General features: G+C 42.3%; 1 protein-coding gene across 2 annotated transcripts in view; it reads left to right on the top strand.

The window, feature by feature from the left end:
- Positions 1-240: 240 nt before the first annotated feature.
- ELP3 (elongator acetyltransferase complex subunit 3) overlaps positions 241-20,211 on the top strand; it is a 133,236-nt gene continuing 113,265 nt past the window's right edge. Inside the window, exons 1-7 of one of the 2 annotated variants that reach the window (XM_077812338.1) lie at positions 241-323; positions 1,973-2,072; positions 3,945-4,083; positions 5,910-5,980; positions 8,883-8,946; positions 10,598-10,666; positions 14,539-14,693. In XM_077812338.1, the coding sequence (XP_077668464.1) occupies positions 305-323; positions 1,973-2,072; positions 3,945-4,083; positions 5,910-5,980; positions 8,883-8,946; positions 10,598-10,666; positions 14,539-14,693 (617 nt within the window). In that variant the 5' untranslated portion in view covers positions 241-304. Of the gene's footprint in view, positions 324-513; positions 540-1,972; positions 2,073-3,944; positions 4,084-5,909; positions 5,981-8,882; positions 8,947-10,597; positions 10,667-14,538; positions 14,694-20,211 lie in introns of those variants that run through there. The other variant, XM_077812339.1, reaches the window with a different exon arrangement.

Genomic DNA, 20,211 nt, shown 5'->3' with positions numbered 1-20,211 from the left:
AGGCTCCCACCCCCGCTTTCTCCCCTCCAGCCCCTCTTCTGCCCCCTGCTCAGAGCCTGCCCCTCCCCCCGCCGCTACGACTTGCCCCCCGTTGATCCTTTACAACCCCCCCCCCCAGAAAGAGCCAGCAGCAGACCCGTCCGCCTGGAAGTAAGGGCAGAGAGAGGGTAGCTGCGTCAGCGAAGGCCACTGCGCACGCTCCGTTCGGGTGAGCATGCGCAGTGCGCCCACAGGCGGAACTCGGTGCGGGGAGGAGGGCGCTGTACCCGGCGGGCGGTTGGTGGCCGCGAGGGGAGGCTCCAGCATGAAGCAGAAGAAGAAAGGTAACGGCGGCGCCCCTCCCCCCACCCCGCCCGCGTCTCTTCCTCGGGCTTGGGGCGGCTCGGTGGCCACCCCGCCCCGGGCCTGGGGCTCGAGCGCCGAGGCTGTTGCGCGGGAGCTGGGTTGTTCCCGCCCCCGCAGCTCACGTGCCCGCTGGGGGCCCGAGGGGAGCCGCGCGCAGGATCGGGGCCACAGCGCGGCCCCGCCCGCCGGAGCGGGTAGGGAGGAAGCCCCGGCGGGACCGGGGCGGGGGGGGGGCGTCCGGGACAGCCGCTGTAGCCCCGTCCCCGGCCTTTTCTGGACACGGGGCCTTCCCTCGCTGCGGCGCCTGTCGCTCAGGGGTGTGAACAAACATCCCCCCGCCCGCCCCGGCAGCGTTTCGTGCGGGGCAGCCCCGCGCCGCGGAGCTGCTGTTGCGCCGCCCTCCCCGGGCTGCCGGTGCATCGGCCCGGCTGCGCTGCTGGGAGGTGGGCAGGGCGGGCGTGGCTGCGGCCTCTTGGGGCCGGAAGGGACCGCCCAGGCTGGACCCCCCTGTCAGCTCGTCCCTGAATTAATCCCTGTCGGAGCTAGAGCAGGGGCCGGGCAAACTTTTTGGCTCGAGGGCCGCATCGGGTGTCTGAAATTGTATGGCGGGCCGGGTGCCTCCCCAAACAGCCAGGCGTGGCCCGGCCCCTATCCAACCCCCCTGCTTCTTGCCCCCTGATGCCCCCCCCCTGCCCCATCCAATCCCCTCTGTTCCCTGATGGCCCCCCGGGACTCCTGCCCCATCCGACCCCCCCCCTGTTTCCTGACTGACCCCGCCCCGGGACCCCTGCCCCATCCAACCACCCCTTTTCCCTGGCTGCCCTCAGACCCTTTGCCCCAACTGTCCCCTCTCCCTAACTGCCCCCTGCCACCCCATTCAACCCCCCCCCTTCCTTTCTGACTGCCCCTCTGGGACCCCTGCCCCATCCGCCCCCCGAACTCCCCTGCCCTCGATCCAACCCTGCCCCCTTACCATGCTGCCTGGAGCACCGGTGGCTGGCAGCGCGGCTGTACCAGGACAGGCAGCTGCGCTGTGACGGGCAGCACAGAGCACCGGGTCGGGCTGGGCTCTGCAGCTACGCTGCGTGGGGGAGGGTGGACAGCCTCCCGGGCCAGGCAGAATGGTCTCGCGGGCCGTAGTTTGCCCACCTCTGAACTAGAGCATCTCATTTAAAAAAAAAAAAAGTCTTGATTAAAATTTTTCCAATGATGGAGAATCCAGCCCAGCCCTTGGGAAGTTGTTCCAGGGGTTAATTACCTTCTCTGTTGAAAATTTAGACTAGAACTAAGGCACAAATTTGTCTAGATTAAACTTCCAGCGTTATATTTTTTACTTCTTGTCTTTTCTGGCATTAGTGCAAGTTGCTCAACAATGAGAGGTCATCGGAAGTGAAGATGGAGTTTGTGTTTTACACATAAAACAAAACATCTTATGACAGTTGTTTCCCTCGATAAGCGAGTGATGTATATCAGGAATCATGTGCATTGGCATAGCTCTGTGGGGTCAGCAGCCTACTGCTGGAATTGTAGGAAGTGTTAGCTTGAATTAGTAATTTGCACAAATGATTAGCATATGTCATATGTATGTGTGTTTTTTTTGCCTGAACATACTTCATTTTTATTTCAGGAGACCTCAGCCATGCAGAGCTGATGATGATGACAATAGCTGATGTCATTAAACAGCTGATTGAGGCTCATGAGCAGGGAAGAGATGTGAATCTAAATAAGTAAGTAGTGCCAGCCAGTAACTTATCTCTATGCTTCCCAGGGCAGGTACCCAGCCTGGAGGAATAATTGTCTATTCAGATATTTTTGTACTTAGTTTTCACATCCCAACTGAATTTCTTTCACGAATACAAATCTTATATAATTGCATTTGTGTGCTGACTTTAAAATATACCCATTTGCTTCATTCAGAGCTTTTGTACCATGGCATGAGTCATACTAATGAAAAAGAATAAACATGTCTCTTATTTTTTACATTGTAAGTCTGTCCAACCTGTTAGTCCCACAGAGGCAATACAGAACAGGAGTACTTGTGGCACCTTGAGGCAATACAGGGTACGTCTACACAGCAAAAAAAAACAAAACAAACCCTCCACTGACTCGGGCTTGCATTGTGGGGCTAAAATATCAGTGTAGATCATAGAATCATGGGACTGGAAGTGACCTTGAGAGGTCATCTAGTGCAGTCTCCTTCACTCATGGCAGGACTAAGTATTATCTAGACCATCCCTGACAGGTGTTTACTTATCCTGCTCTTAAAAGTCTCCAATGACGGAGATTCTGCAACCTCTGTAGGCAATTTATTCCAGTGCTTAACCACCCTGACAGGAAGTTTTTCCTGATGTCCAACCTTGCTGCAAGTTAAGCCCATTGCTTCTTGTCCAATCCTCAGAGGTTAAGGAGAATAATTTTTCTGCCTCTTCCTTGTAACAGTCTTTTATGTACTTGAAAACTGTTATCATGTCCCCTCTTGTCTTTTCTTCTCCAGACTAAACAAACCCAATTTTTTTCAATTTTCCCTTATAGGCCATGTTTTCTAGACCTTTAATCATTTTTGTTGCTCTTCTCTGGACTTTCTCCAATTGTCAACATCTTTCTTGAAATGTGTTGCCCAGAACTGGACAAAATACTCTCCTTGAGGTCTAATCAGAGAGTAGAGCAGAAGTGCTACTTCTTATGTCTTGATTACAACAGTCGTGCTAATACATCCCAGAATGATGTTTGCTTTTTTACAACACTCTTTTTGAGCTTGTGATCCACTATGATCCACTGAGAGCAAATTAGTGTTTGGGCTTGGGCTAGAGCCCAAGCCCTGAGACCCACCCCTTTTGCTGGGCTCCTGAATGTCTACACTGCTATTTTTAGCCCCACAGCCCAAGCTCAAGTAATTTGACCTGTGCTCTGAGACTTCCTGCCATGGGTCTTCTGTTTGCTGTGTAGATGTATCCGGAGTCAAGTGATAGTGATCTGGATTAAATTCAGGCTCCCATGTAATGAAAAGAATTGTTAACTAAAACAGTATTCTTCTCTGTTACCTTTGTAAACTCAGAATAACTGTATTAAGACTGAGAACAGGATTTGGCCCCAGGTTCCTATTGCCGTGCTTTGGTCTTCTCTTCAAAGACCTTTTCCTGGGCACAAGTTGGAAAGAGACCTAGCAGGAATCTGGGTTTGCAGGGTAGCAATTAGAGAAAAATCTCATAAACTGAACTAATTTGCTCTCAGTGACTGAGAAACAATAAACTTTGAGCCTTCTAGTGCTATTTTCAGAACTTTTTTGAGTAAAACCACGCTTTAATTAAAAAAAGGCCAAGAAATAGCAAAAATACAAAATCTTACAATTACAGTTGCCTCGGGTCATGGGTTATTTTTTTATGCCTTAATAAAGCCAAGTTAGCTATCACATATAGCTAGCATCAGCTTTTAAATTAGGTTCTTTTAACGTGTGTCTCATTAAGTAGTGTACGTTAGTCTGAACTGTAGACAGTAACATAGCACTTAGTGGATTGAGTTGTAGGTAGGTGCTGGGATATCACAGCAATGGGCGTAAGGACTTGAATAGAATAAAATAATTTGATATCCTTCCATTTTAGGGTGAAAACCAAGACGTCTGCTAAGTATGGGCTTTCCGCACAGCCTCGTTTGGTTGACATCATCGCTGCTGTACCACCTCAGTATCGCAAGGTGCTGGTACCCAAGTTGAAGGCAAAGCCTATCCGAACTGCTAGTGGGGTGAGCACTATATATAAATGACCCTTTCAGTGACAGACCAGGATTAATTGTTGTCAAATATTGTAAAGATGTTGAAAGTCCAGAAGCTTTAATGAAGTACTAGATTGTCTACTGCAGTGGTTTTCAAACTTTTTTTCTGGGGACCCAGTTGAAGAAAATGGATGCCCGCAACCCAACGGAGCTGGGGATGGGGGATTTGAGGTGTGGGAGGGGCTCAGGGCTGGGGCAGGGGATTGGGGCATGGACTTGTCTCCGGCGGCTCCTGGTCATCCGCGCAGCCAAGGTGCAGCAGTCCGGCCAGCGGCCGGTCTGGCTCCTAGTTGAAGGCGCACAAGTTTTGGCTCCATGCGGCTCTCACCCACAGGCACTGCCACCCAGCTCCTATTGGCTGGTTCCTGACCAATTGGAGTGCAGAGCCAGTGCTTGGGGCGAGCACAGCTTGTGGAGTCCTGTGGCCCCCCTGACTAGAAGGTGGACCTGCTGCTGGCCACTTCTGGAGTGCAGCACGGTGTCAAACAGGTAGGCACTAGCCTGCCTTAGCTGGGCAGCACCGCGGACGGGGACTTCTGACGTCACAGTCAGCAGTGCTGACCAGAGCTGCTAGGGTCCCTGGGTGCTGAGCAAGGCGATCCAGTGCCTTACAGACCCGAACTTCGAAAAACACTGGTCTACAGCATCATAGTAATGGCAAGGGAATATGGTTTTCAAAGTATCTCATGAAGGCGAAAAGAAGAGGGTTGGTGCAGTGACTTCCATTTGTTAACTAGATTAGTATGTCTCACTCCCACAGGTTAATCTGGAAACAAGACCCATTTAAAATTGAGTACTGTTGCAGCTGGCTGGTTCAGCAAATGGTCCAGTAACAAGATTTTAATCCTTCACCCACAATTTCCTTAAAAGATAATTAAGGCTGAAAAGTATTAACACTTAACTACAGCTAGCATCCAACAGGATATTTTAAATCTTCCTGTCATACCACACACACTCTCCCTGCCCTTCTCTGCCTCCTTCCCCAGTTTTAAAAAAATCTGGAAATGTACAGTTATCAAGGTAATTCCATGTTGCCATATAATAATTGACAAGTATCTCTGAAAATCAGGTCCTGGGTGTCTCAAGTTGCGCACTCAAAACTAGCGGACGCTTGAAAAATTGCATCTTAACCTCTCCAGATCTCATATTCTTGATTTGTTAAAAGGGAGATTAATACCCCAAATGGTGTTGTGAGGCTCAATTTTTGTTTGAGAAACTGTAGGAGATCATGGGAGAAAAAGATGCACAGAATTACTTTCTGTGACTGATGAGGATTAATTTTTTTCCTTTTTTTTGTCTGTTTCCTGTTTTTTCTTCCTCCAGTGCCTGTCTTCCAAAGTCTTTCCCCAATGCCTGTTGTCATTCTCCCAGTCTCATATTCTCCTGAAAGTGTACCAAACTGTCCCAATCAGGATTTTAATGTCACCCTGGGTCTCTTGGCAGCGTGCTTGTGGTACCAAACCTGAGATGGGTCATCAGCTTGTAAATGTGGTCTTGTGTGCCATGAACATGTTCTGCTGCTATGTCCGTCTGGACTGTGGAAACCCCTTTTAGTAATGGCAGTGCTAGTTTACTGTTGCATTTGGTCGTGGTCAACTCTGTCACTGCCACTACTGTTTTTTCATTCAAGAGTTAATGCACGAGAGTGTTAAGGGTAAGGCTCAGGTGGAAAAATTTAAAATAGTCCCTCACATATGTACCTGTTTGTATAATTCCAGGATATACTTTTTATCTTTCATAATTTCAGAAATAACTATGATTATAATTTTCTTCTTTTGTAACTCTCCTTATTACAGATTGCTGTTGTGGCTGTGATGTGCAAACCACACAGGTGTCCACACATTAACTTTACAGGAAACATATGTGTGTAAGTATGACTGTTCAGATGAACCAAAAGAGAAATGTGTTTCAGTATCTCTGAAATAAGTCTGGCCATGTGCAGTAGCATACTGTCACTGTTGCCGTTTTGGGGTTCTACAGACTTGGATTACCTCTGAAGGTCCACAGGCCACCTTTCTTTCTGCATGAGTGAAAACTTGTAGCAAGCTGAATCAAAATCCAGACTGCTGATGCCTGTGTGCTATGCAGAAACAGGGACTCTATTTGATAGTTCTTTCTCTTCAACGAAAACATGCTTTTCCTTCAATGGATCAAACCCTGCTTGTGTTAGTGGAAATACTTAAGTGAATACAAAGAGCTAGATTTGGCCACTTGTTAATAGTGAAATACAAATTATGTTATTTTAGATGTTTGTTTGTGTTGATTTACAAAAAAGCTAAAAAGGTTTCACAGCCATTCACACAGCTTAAAAATGCATCCTTAGTGCAATAATTTATGGTAATCTACCATAAATCCCCCACCGTTTGAACAATTCCTCATACCTGCTGTTACAATTCTCCCTCCCTTTCAAATGCCTGGGGAAACAGATGAGTCTTGTGGCATACCCTGAAGATCTGTGTCTACTCTACTCAAATTGAACTGTTGCAGACCAAGTGAGTGAAAATATTTGTCACAGTTGAAAAGTACTTACAGAGACTTAAGTAGCATATTCTTGAACAGCCTGTAAACAAACTTTGAGACACAAACTCCCATAAATACAATGGAGAGAGGCAAGAAAAAATTATGGGCTTTGAAAATTTAAAAATGACTTTTAAAAAGTTTTGGGAAATAAAATATTTAAAACTTTTCAAAAGTGCAAACTTATAATGAAAAATGCCACTTAGCTACCACTTAGCTATATCAAGGCTATAAATACCACTTAGCTATATCAAGTATTTCTGTTGTCAGCATGACATCCCCAACCCACTGCTTGCAGGGATGTCATGTCCATGGGCTCTTCCAAGCTGAGTGGAAATGAACATTACAGAAATTCAAAAGAAGCAAAAAAATGAGATGTTCCTACTGTGTTTCTATTCTGAAAATTGGCTATTTGATAATAGTTCCTTCTCAGATAACATTTCTGCTCTGAATGTTCAGCATCATATCTGCTGGCTTCAGTAACTAAAATAAAATTTTTAGTAGTTTTCAGTGCCAACACACTAGGAGAGTCTGTTCTAAAGCTGAAGTCTGTTCTTCCTCCTTGTGCATCATCAGTTCTATTTGAAAAAGGAGTACTTGTGGCACCTTAGAGACTAACCAATTTATTTGAGCATAAGCTTTCGTGAGCTGTAGCTCATGAAAGCTTATGCTCAAATAAATTGGTTAGTCTCTAAGGTGCCACAAGTACTCCTTTTCTTTTTACGAATACAGACTAACACAGCGGCTACTCTGAAAACAGTTCTATTTGAGACATTTCAGTCAATTACATCTGTGCAAATACGTTGAATTGTGTTGCTCCAATTTAAACAAGGATATTAATTTGGCTTGCAGACTCTTCATTACTGGTGGTGGTGCATGAGAAGGAATGGTCCAGGCTGAGTTTGCCATGCAAACCGTGGGGAAAAGTAATTGATAGGGAATTTGAAAGTGCATTTGATTTGATAGGGAATGATTGAGAGACAAACCTGGAACTTGATGATGGCATTTTTGCTCTTTATTCAGAGACCTGCACTTTAAGTAATAACATGCTGAGTGCTCCATTAGTTTGGTTATTGAGAGTGCTCAGTCTGTGCTACTGAACTACTGAAACTGAGGGAATTCTCACACTTCCTGTGCCAGGTCATCTTTGAACGTTGAATGAAGTGTACATTAGCCATTAAACTTTGTAACCCTGAGAATTAAACTGAGGATGTTTCAGATCGAACAGAAACCGATTCCTTTTAGTTGCTTTCTGTGGGAAGCAATTCATTTCCCATTTCTCTCCTGAGCAGCAGTGATGCTGTGGTATCCACCAGTTGCTTTCTCTGCAACTTGCATGCATGTAATTAACATCTGTTTAACGTAAGTCGTCAGGGCCAGTAATAGTAATTTATCATATATTGCTGTACAATTGTCCAGCCTGCATGTTACTTTACTCTGTAGTTTGCTAAACAGTATGTCCCTGAATTCAAGCAACTACATAGAAATATGGTTTCCCACTATCAATATGTAAATCCCTAATGGTATCTGGAAATGAAATGCAGATCTTGAGTTATCTTTAATTCGTAACTGAAGACCCTATCTATTTTTTATATATATTGACAACCTAAATGCTTCAGATACATTGAACTAGAGGAGTCATTTTCTAGATAGTGGGACGGCTAATTTAATTATGACATTTGGAAAATGTTTGTGCTGCTTATACACATTTAGAATTACTTATAGTATCGCTTTGTTTTCATTTTAATAATCTTTCTGTGAGACTAGTCCAAATCTCTAGAGCTGGTTCCCTAACTGAATAAAGTGGAGATGGGGTTTATATGAAATTATTTTAGGCTTTTGGAAGGTATTTGCAGTATGTTTTTGTATAATTTATTAAAAAATTATTTTAGGTAGACAATTATTTGACGGATCAACATTTCTCATATATACGTTTGTTATTCTGTTCCCCTTTGGATGCTTTAAGTAAAATATCTGTTGTGCAGTACTGGTCATCTTCTTTTTTTACATGTAATTTTTTTTTTTTACTGCTATAGTACAGCACTTGTATAGTGCTACCTGCCCTCAATTCCTATGAATGTCAATAGAAGTTGAGGGTCCTTATTACTATGCTAAATCATGTCTTTAAACTATGCTTTGTAGTGCACAAATGCGGAGATTTCTGTCTCAGATAAATCAAGAGACTCTTTGTTTTGTGTTTGTCATTTGTACAGGTTTGTGTATGACTCCTCATTCTCTTTTAATACTTGCAGATACTGCCCTGGTGGGCCCGATTCTGATTTTGAATATTCAACGCAGTCTTACACTGGCTATGAGGTACTACCTTTGAGGGTCATGTTGCAATGTGACATTTTGTCTGTGAAATTGGGACAGGGTCCTTTTCATCTTTAGTCTCAGCTCTTTAGAAAATCAGTCCTTATCGCAAGAATGAAAAAGGAGAGAGCGGGGAAAAAAAAGAAACGACCGAGTAGTGAAACTGAAACAGTTAAACTGCTAGGGCTGGAAATCCCTTTGAATTAGTTTTTAATAGTTCTTCTCTCTCCTGACTATTTTGTTACCTTTTTTCCCCCTTAGGCTTGAAAAAAAGTTTTTCTTTTCCTACCAATTTTATCCTTTTCATGTTGGCAAAGATAAGTTTCCTTTTATTTTCCTGTTTCAGATGGCTTTAAACTTAAAGGGACACTGGCAGGTTCCAAGTATGATCTCTCCAAAAGTAGTTGTTCTTCATAAATATTGCCTGAGGAAACGGCCCAGTGGAAACTTGAATGCTCTAAAGCCTGTCTCGTAACTCACTTTAACAAAGAGTGGGATCTTGAGGTTTTTAAATCTGTAAATAAAATACTTCAAAAGTGACTTTTTTTCTTATCTTACTTGATTTAGTGTCCCATGCCAAACCCCAGAGTAGCACATTTTGAGATTACGTATGTATCTGCAGTAGAATCTCACTAATCCTACGTATTTTATAGTGCAGAAAAAGTTTTCTTGCTACCCAGCAAAAACTTAATAGCAGATGCTGTAGTGAGACTAAATTATTTAAACATTTTTTTACAAGTATGCTTCATTCCATCTATTAGTATATTATGAAGTGTCAAAAAATAATTGAAGCTAAGTAATAATTGTCAAAGTAAACGAAGTAAGTAGACTTAGATGCAGAGTCCTTTTATCTTTAATATTTGGTTCACTTTGCTATTATCCAATATTCAGTGGTTGGCAATGGGGCTCCCATTCATTAGTGCAAATTAGGAAGTATGTATGTACAGTAGAATTTCCCTAATTCACACTGATTTGCAGACTGACACATGTGCCTGTGTGTGTATACACGCATTCGTTTATTATTAAGTGTCTTTGGCACTTCGCGAGATATAAAGAGGCAGTCCCTGATGCACTAGGAAATTCAAAGGAGAGCATAACTTGTCTAAAAACAATTAGTAATAGTTCACAATGTTGGCATCATGGAAATTAGTTCTTAGGGATTTGATGAAAAGAGGGTGGTGGATTACAAACTGACATTGGGAAGTCATTCCATGCACAGGCAGCATCATGAAGGAGAAAAAGCAGTGAGATGAGGGTAGGAGAAAAAATTGAATGAAGCATCAAGACGACGCATCTTGAGACAATAGTTTTGTAATCATAATTTGCAGAGGTATAAAATAAATCCATTTTGTTGCCCCCTCTCCCTCCCGCAAACTTGTGGTGGTCAAGTAAAAATGGTGTAAAAAAAGATTGAAACGACCTATTTCCGTTGCATTACAACATCAGGGCAAAACACAAATTTGATTTTACATTGGTTAACTTTCAGTAAACTACAACCAGATAGACACTGGATTCATAATGGAATCAAGATCTTAATAATTACATGTTTGTGAAAATGGAGTGTCCAACCAGTGGCTAAAGATTCACACGTCTTGTTCTTTTCCAGTATGTTGTCAAGAAATAAGATTTAATAATGAATCCTTTTTTCTCCTAGCCAACATCAATGAGGGCCATTCGTGCCCGATACGATCCTTATCTCCAGACAAGACATCGAATCGAGCAGGTAAATATTTTCAATGAAGGGAACATGTTTGAAAATAGTTGCAATAATTCTGTTAGTTTCTGCATTTTGAAAACAGCTTTCCAATTAAGAGAGTGATCTTGGGGGTTACTGAGTTGTGTTGCTCACTCTGGTGAGGTTTGAGTTTTTAAATAGATATATAAATATCTTGGGGCCTCAAAGTAGACTTGCTTATGATGATCTTTAAGATCCTCTCTCCTACCAGCTGCCAAATCCTTCATTTTCTGCTCCCTATATTGCATTATTTTCATACATAAATATGATGTTTCATTATGATAATGTTGCTACATGAAATATTGTCAGTATAAGAAAAACTCATATAAACAATGATGAGAACTCCCAAAGTCTTACACTTGAGAGAGGTTTCAGAGTAACAGCCGTGTTAGTCTGTATTCGCAAAAAGAAAAGGAGTACTTGTGGCACCTTAGAGACTAACCAATTTATTTGAGCATAAGCTTTCGTGAGCTACAGCTCACTTCATCGGATGCATACTGTGGAAAGTTTAGAAGATCTTATTATATACACACAAAGCATGAAAAAATACCTCCTCCCACCCCACTCTCCTGCTGGTAATAGCTTATCTAAAGTGATCACTCTCCTTACAATGTGTATGATAATCAAGTTGGGCCATTTCCAGCACAAATCCAGGTTTTCTCACCATGCCCCCCCCCCCCCCCCCAAACTCACTCTCCTGCTGGTAATAGCTTATCTAAAGTGACTTGAGTTAGCCATCCTAAAATATGATATTTAGCTATTGATGCTCTCACAACATCCAGCTAGTTCACCCCTAAATAAGCCCTGCCTTTTACCAGTTACATTTGGGCTGGGGAAGCCAGTGGCTTACCACTTTCACATCTGTGTGATTGGGGGGGTTCCATTAGCCCAGCTCCCTCCAGTAGCATCTCCATGGAAAAAACTGCATAAACCTGGGGAAAACTAGGAGGATGGCATCTCACTAAGTCATAACCTGCCACTTGATGGAGAATGGACAATAATGATAAATGAACATGGGATCAAACTCTGGTATGTTTCCCTTTCCTTCCCCCATTGTGGGGTTTCTCCCATTCTTCTTCTTCTGTTTTTATGTTCCCCTTCTATCCTCCCCTATCTAGGTGCCTCCTTTTTTCCTTCTCCTGAGGGTGGGGCTGAGATGAAACTGCTGGCCTAGTGGCTGCTTCCATCCCTTAGGAGCCAACAAAGGGGAACAAGGAAGAATAGTGGAGGAGGAATAGGAGAAGTGGCTACTTGTTGTCCTGCAGCAGTCTCTGATGTCCAGAGTCAAGAACTCAGCAAAAAAGAATCCAGTTCTTGCTACTCAAGACAAATAGGTGGAAGTGGGACAGAGGCCAAAAACTGTGGGCTGTTCCAGCAGTCCCAGTTTGGGTGGCATGTGTGTATGTATGTATCCCCAAGAAAATTTCTCCATGTTTCTCCCCTGATAAATAAACTTGGTGAAGATAAGTTGTAGGATTCAATTGTTGTCCTCATGCTTTAGTTCTTGATGGTCTCAAAAAATATGAAACTGCCTAACTTAAAAGATGTATACAGTGTTGTTGTAGCTGTGTTGATCCCAGGATATTAGAAAGACAAGTGGGTGAGGTAATATATTTTTATTGAACCAACTTCTGTTGGTGATTGTGCAGTTACAAAGCTTGTCTCTGAGCTCTTCTTCAGGTCTGGGAAAGGTACGGAGTGTCAGTTAAATATAACATTGAACAGATAGTTTAGCATGAGTAGTTAGTATGTATTCTAAGGGACCAGTAAAGGTGAAGTGGTCTGTTAAACATCCCTGAGGTCATAGCACAAAAAGAGGGGTCAGTGGTTAACAGATTGTTGTAATAACCATAAATCCAATATAATAACTATGTGGGTGAAACCAGACAATCACTGCTCTCTTGAATGAACTCTCACAGGAAAATGAAAAGACAAAACAACGTATCACCTGTGCGTGAACACTTTTCACAAAGAGGTCAGATTCAGTGATCAATCAGTCCTTGTCCTCAAAGGAAACCTGCACAACGCTTTTAAAAGATGACCCTGGGAGCTTAAATTCATAACTTCAGTAGACACTAAAAATACTGGTCTTTCATAAAAATGCTGGTTTTATGGCTTATTACAGTAACTTAACCCAGTAACCACCATCTGTGTCTTATGACTGCAGGGGTGTTAATGGGCCACTTCACGTTGGATGGTCTCTTATAATATGTGCCAACTACTTATGCTAAACTATCTGTTTGATCTCATATTTAGGCTGTGTCTACACTATAGCTGATATCAGCTTAATTTATCTCACTCAGGAGTGTGAAAAAACCACCCACTTGAGCAACCTAAGTTACACCAAAACAACAAGGAGTCCGGTGGTACCTTAAAGATTAACAGATTTATTTGGGCATAAGCTTTCATGGGTAAAAACCCCACATCTTCAGATGCGTGGAGTGAAAATTACAGATGCAGGCATTATTATACTGACATGTGACGAGAGGGGAGTTACCTAACAAGTGGAGAAACAGTGTTGATAGGGCAAATTCAATCAGGATGGATGTAGTCCACTTCCAATAATTGATGAGGAGGTATCAATTCCAGGAGAGGGGAAGTTGCTTTTGTAGTGAGCCAGCCAGTCCCTATTCAAGCCCAAATTAGTGGTGTTAAATTTGCAAATGAATTTTAGTTCTGCAGTTTCTCTTTGAAGTCTGTTTTTGAAGTTTTTTTTGTTCAACTATGGCTACTTTTAAATCTGTTATGGAATGTCCAGGGAGATTGAAGTGTTCTCCATGCATCTGAAGGAGTGAGTTTTTTACCCACGAAAGCTTATGCCCAAATAAATCTGTTAGTCTTTAAGGTGCCACTGAACGACTCATTGTTTTTGTGGATACAGACTAACATGGCTACCCCCGATAAGTTACACCAACATAAGTGCTTGAGTGCACAGTGCTATATCAGCGGGAGGGCGTCTCCTGCTGACATAACTTCTGCTGCTTGAGCTCTCTTCACCAGATGCACTGCTCTATATATACAGACATGGTCTTAACTGTCACACTCTCAGTAGCTTTCCCCAACCTGAGGAAGAGCTCGAAAGCTTGTCTCTCTCACCAAAAGAAGTTGGTCCGATAGCAGATATTACCTCACCCGCCTTCTCTCCCCAACTTAAATGATCTCTCTTCATGAATGAATCTTAAGCCATTTAACTAACCGTTTACGTTGGCTAAACAACCAATTCTAAACAGTGTTTAAGATTGCAACTCTTCTGAGTAGTAATTGACTGCTAATATAATAGGAAAAACTACCTGGGACATTGTTGAATGATCACTGATTTGCCTGTAATTCTGATGTGAGTAGATGCTGTCTCTTCTTATCTGTACAAAGAGTAAATGGTTCCTCAAATCTTCTGTCTCTTCTCCTGAAATCAACTTTCAGGAGAACAGTGAAACTCCATTGCTCTTAATCCTTTATTGCCTTCACTGGCTTCTGCTGCTCTCTAAATCCAGTGGGAAAACTCTCTGGATTTTGTATAGCCCTGGTCTCGCCCATCTCCTTGAACTCTGCTCTTCCAGTTTGAGCTTCCTTTATGGTATTGCTCCATCATCTGTGATGCCCCATCTCTTTAGAGCACTCTCCTATACGTCACCTCTTTACATTGTCTTTATAAACCATCCTATGCTCTTGCAATAGAGAAGTCATTTCTAAGTTATATTAAGGCTACTGTATACAAAAGCATTATTGATTTGGCATTCTAGTAGAAGATATGAAAGGTCAATTCTGATAAGGAACTAACTGTACAGTATATTTTGGAGTCAAAGGTTTTCATTGGAGTCCTTTAGGTACAAAGTCTCTCACAGCTATATTTAACTTTTTAGCTGAAACAGCTGGGCCACAGTGTGGATAAGGTGGAATTCATTGTGATGGGAGGAACATTTATGGCCCTTCCTGAAGACTACAGAGATTACTTCATCCGAAACCTTCATGATGCTTTATCTGGACACACTTCCAACAACGTATCGGAGGCTGTCCGGTAAGCACACTTGGTGTCCTTTAACACGCTTTTTAAAAACCTTAAGTTAGCATAGGAAAACAAATATTGAGTGTGAAAATATGGGCTAAAATTTTCCACCCTGGGTGTTCAAAGTTAGACAGTCAAATGTATATTTAGATAGACTTCCGGTAGTGCTGAGCACCCACAAGTCCATTGGCTAAAAATCAGACCATTTCTAATGTTCTTAATCATGGGTTTAACGTGGATCCAACTCTAGGCACCCAAGCTGGAAAGTTTTCTCCACAGTACATGCCTATTTCTGTGTGATGTGGCATCAAATTGAGCAGATTGTTCTTACTTTGGTGTTTAGTCTGATTTTTACCACCAAAATGCAAACTTCCAGTGTATCTACAACCATGGTTTTCAACCTTTTTTCATTTGCGGCCCCCTAAAAAAATTCAAATGGAGGTGTGGACCCCTTTAGAAATCAGAAATATAGTCTGTGGATCCCAGGGGTCCACAGGTGGAAAACCACTGTTCTGTGGTAATGACAGTCGTTCGTGAACCCCTTAGACATGGTCTGCCGACCCCTTGGGGGTTGAAAAGTACTTATCTACAGCTCAGCTGATATCAACAATGACTGTTTTTGGGGTGCAAACTTTAAATTGTGTAGTATTTAAATAACATTGTATTATCCAGATATCCGATTTAAATAATGACTCTTTTGGCAAAGAAAAAGTACACAAATATTCTTAATCAAGTTCATGAATAATGTAAGTGGATCTCAAAGTTTCCTTTTTAAAATTTCACATTTTGGGCGGGGTGGGAGGTGGGGGCACAGGATTGTGGATAATCTGAAAAATCTCCTGCTGGTAACATTGAGCTTCCCTCATCCTCTCATTCTGCACAGCTCATTTATGCATAGTCTATCATCATTCCCTCCCCTTCCGTCAAGGTGGTGATGCAGGTGGGCTGTCCGCAGCTTCAAAGCTGTGGATGTATTACTATTGTTCCCTTGCTGAGTATTTGTATAGGAAGGGATGATATAGGCCTGAGTCCTCATAGGAGAACCTTTTTGACCCATTTTTTGAGGCTGCTAGTAAGAGGTTGAAGAGATTCATATCACCCGAGGGCAGTTGATTGTTTCATAAAGCTGAAATCACAAACCATCAGCCCTCAGGATATCCCTTGGCATCTGTTTCTTAAGCCACAGTGAACCCTCTTTATTGCATGCTTCAGTCTTTGCTGCAGATTTAAAGACTTAATATCCTCTTTAAAACATGCCCCTGCATATTTGTTGTTCTTTCAGGTAACTCTTAAGATTGCCATAACTGAATGAGATTGGAGAAAAATAGGTTTTTTTTCTTATGTACTTTGTGTATAGTCATTTTCACAATGTCCCCTGAGTCTTGTGGGTCTTTCCCATAGTAACAGGGAAAACCATTTTAGAAAATGGTGGTTATAAAAATCTCAGAAATGGTCAGGGATGCCTTGGGAGCAGCAGTAGAATCTTGAAACTACTTTTAACTTTTTTTTTTAAAATGGCTGGATTTCAAGTTGATCATGTTCCTTGGAGTTTGTAAACAATGTTAAATTTCTTTATATGGTATCTTCTTTTTAATGTAAGAATGGTCATACTGGGACAGATCAGTGGTCCATCTAGCCCAGTATCCTGTCTAACAGTGCCCAGTGCCAGATGCTTCTGAGGGAATGAAAAGAACAGGCAGTTATTGAGTGAGACATCCCCTGTTGACTTGTCCCAGCATGTGGCAGTCAAAGATTAGGGACACTTAGAGGGTAGAGTTGTATCCCTGACCTTCTTGGCTAATAGCCCTTGGTGGACTTATTCTCCATTAACTTCTCTAATCCTTTTTTGAATCCAGTTATGGTTTTGGCTTTCACAACATCCTCTGGCAACAAGTTGTACAGGTTGACTGTGCTTTGTGTGACGAAGTTAGGGTGACCCGATATTCAGGGCTTTGTCTTATGGGTGCCTATTATCCCCCACCCCAATCCCGATTTTTCACACTTGTTGTTTGGTCAGAAGTACTTCCTTATGTTTGTTTTTAAACCTGCTGCCTATTCATTTCATTGGGTGACTCCCGATTCCTGTGTTATGTGAAGGGATAAATAAAACTTTATTTTTTCATTTCTCCACACCATTCATAATTTTATAAACCTCTGTTTACGTCATTCAAGATCATTTTTATCACTGTGATTGAAAGTAGCAATTGATTTCTTCACTAGACCACAAGGGGGTGTATTGTATTCTATAAGCTACATCCTGTGCTTATGCTGTTTTGGAATTTGTGTTAATTTTAACCTTTTTATTACCTGTTTTTTTATCATGTTCAAATGTTTGCTCTTTTCCTTATTAATTAAATGCAACTTTTTCTAGCATATAATAGGCCTGGATAATACAAACTGCAGAAGGTGATCAGAATAAAGTCGGGCAGTTACTTATTATACGAATGCTTTGTTTCCTGGGTGTCCTCATCAGATCAAATGGCATATTTATTTAGATGAATAAGACACCCCTGCTTTTACTGCATGTTACATCAGATAAATAACCACCTTCTTAGAAGCTATTTGATAAAAGTGAGTCCTTCAGAGCTTCTGAGGAAGGCAGAATGAGCAGTTAAGAAAACAGCGAGGTCTAGTTAATATAATCTCTTCTCACGTTAATGGTGCGTGCATGTCAAAACACAACTGTTGTGCCTCTACTTGCTTGTCTCTCTCATTTTCTAAAAGGGTCAGCACCTCCCTGAACTCAGGCTACCTTTTTATATCTGTCACGGAGTGTGGGAGAGTCCAGGCCCTGCACCCCTCTTCCTGGGATTCACTGAGACTCTCAGCCAGCCAGTAAAACAGAAGGTTTATTGGACAACAGGAACACAGTCCAAAACAGAGCTTGTGGGTACAACCAGGACCCCTCAGTCAAGTCCTTCTGGGGGAGCAGGGAGCTTAGACCGCAGCCCTGGGGTTCCCTGCGTTCCTCCACCCAGCACCAAACTGAAACTAAACCCACCCAGCAAGTTCCCTTCTGCAGCCTCTGTTCACATTCCTGGGCAGAGGTGTTACCTCACCCTCCCGCTCCTGGCTCAGGTGACAGGCTCTCAGGTCTCCCATCTCCAGGGCACATTCCCAGGTCAACACTCCCCCCTCCTTGCTGCGTCACATCATCAAAATATCCTAACAGGCCAGGCTCTGAGTCGCAACCTTGTACCACTTGACCCCAGGACTTGTGCCCTTCTCTTGAGAAGGTGGGCTGAACCTGATATAGGGTACAGTTGAGCCCTAACCCTTAAAGAGCCACCTACCCCTATGGCAGCCCCCATTACCAGAGCATCTCAGTGCCTCACAATCTGTGATGTATTTCCTTAACGCTCCTGGGCGATAGGGAAGTGTTGTTATCCTAGCCCCATCTTACAGATGGAGAATGGAGGAATAGAGAGACTAAGGCCCAGAATCTCAAAAGTATTTGGACTTTTAATTTCAATTGATGTAAAAGTGATTTAGCCAAGGCCCCACATGAAATGAGTAGGCCTATACATAGATAACTGTCCAGCAGATTTTGCATTGTAAAACTGCAAAGAAAAATGTAGCTTTTCAGGGGTCCCTGAAGTATTTTTTTGGGTTATTAGGACTGGGTGAGGGTCACACTGAGAGACATCCTTATTTAGTTATTTCCTACCTCATTGTTATAACTTAGTTCAGTACTTTTAAGTGAAGAACTGGAGACAATGTGCTAAGTTTTAACTGGTGCCATTGACATTTCAAGAGGAAACAACCTTTTTAAAATCATCCATCTTTCTGCAGAGGCAGGGCTTTTTTCTATTTTAGATCTAACTTCTTTTTTCTGTTTTCCTCTGGAGGGCAGCAAATACTTTCTTTCTATTCAAATTAAAAAAAAAGAAAAAAGCCTGGCCAGTGTTTCCAGGTGGAATTGTCAAATAAACATAATCATGAACAAATTGGAAAAACCAGTGCATGTACTTCAAGGAAGTAAAGGTTCTGTAGGGGAAGTACTTGTGGATGGATGATACTTTTGAAGGCTCCATTGAGTGTCTCCTACTCAGCTAAAAACCTCTGAAATTATTCCTTATTAAAACATAAAGAATCATGAAGAGAAGGATATAATTGTATTTGGTTTAGCGCTCTTGTTATTGACATTTTAAATGATGAACTAAAATTCATTGGGGGGGGGAAGTGTGAAAGTAGAAGACAGTCCAGTTTAATTCAGACGATAAATGTCAGCTGCTTCAGCCCGATGGAGATTCGATAATTCAAGGTCTGGCTACTACTAAGTCTTTCACCTATACTGTAGGTCACCATCTAAGCTTGTGTAGGCTGGTAGAGACAAAGTTGTTAAATGTGATGTCTCTAGCCTGGTCTCAGTCCAGTTCTCAGTGACAGATGTCTGCATAATATTTGGCTTCTTCAGTAAACAGACAAAGAAATTTAAATTGGCATGAAAATTAAACTATCCATCAAGGTGGTACATCAAGTTTAAACATCTTGGTTGAGCTATGTGGGGAAAACTTGCATTACCAGTGCTGTACTTTTCCTGTGGCTAAACAGAAACTATTTAGATAAGAATAAGTAAGAAATTTTCAAGTGGCACCTCCTGATTAAGCTTAGAGGCTGGAAGATTGTGCGACCAGTGTATCTTCTAGATAAGTAATATAAATTCATATTTCTTGCTTAACTTCATCGTGCATAGCTGTTGAAGCATATAAATGGAAGATTGCTGATCTGAGAATAACAGTATATGCTGAGGATAAGCTTTATATGTTGTGTGATTTGAGGGTTCAGCCTTTTTCCATTACAAAATCATCTCTTTTTGGTCTGGTTCTAAAAAGAAAAAAAAAAAGTCTGTAGTGCTGTTTCTTGCTTTATGTTGTAGCTAATGCATTTGTCTCCGTTCATTGCTCCAGGTTGTAATAGCTGTTGAGATTTTCCTCTCTATTGAAATTGTCTAGATTCATTGGTCTTTATACAGAGATCCCATTTGCTGTTGACAGACCATCCAGCTAAAATGTTTCAAAACCGCATTCTGCATATTGGCTTCTCCCAGTGAACTGAAGGTCCATGTGTTTGTATGTTGGAGAGCATACGGGTCCCAATTCAGATGAGCGTGGACAAAACTTTTTTTGGGGGGCAGAGGAGGGTCCAGTCACTTTTCTTCCTTGCCCCAAACCTGAGATCTGGCCAAATGCCACCCTTGCATTATTCCTATGAAGGTGACATGCTGACTTTTGTATCTGAGAGTCACTGCTGCAAGTCTGATAAATTCACTCCTCTGGCATCCTTAAATATTCGGTACTATGTTTTGAATTTGTTCCAATCCTCTGTCTTATTTGCCTACATTTAATTTCTACTCGAACTGTTCTGTGCCCTCGTCCTCATAATTTTATTACTTACTTAATTCCCCATTCCATGATGGTTTGTATTCTGGCTTCCAGTGAGGAAGACTCAGTGGGTCTGGATTTAGAAATTTTCAGTATGTCGTCTTCTTTCATATGGTAATGGGTGCTGTTGGTAATGGGAGACTTCT

Source organism: Eretmochelys imbricata, chromosome 3 (genome assembly GCF_965152235.1).
Source record: "Eretmochelys imbricata isolate rEreImb1 chromosome 3, rEreImb1.hap1, whole genome shotgun sequence".
NCBI lineage: Eukaryota > Metazoa > Chordata > Testudines > Cheloniidae > Eretmochelys > Eretmochelys imbricata.
This window is presented reverse-complemented; position numbering and strand designations above follow the sequence as displayed.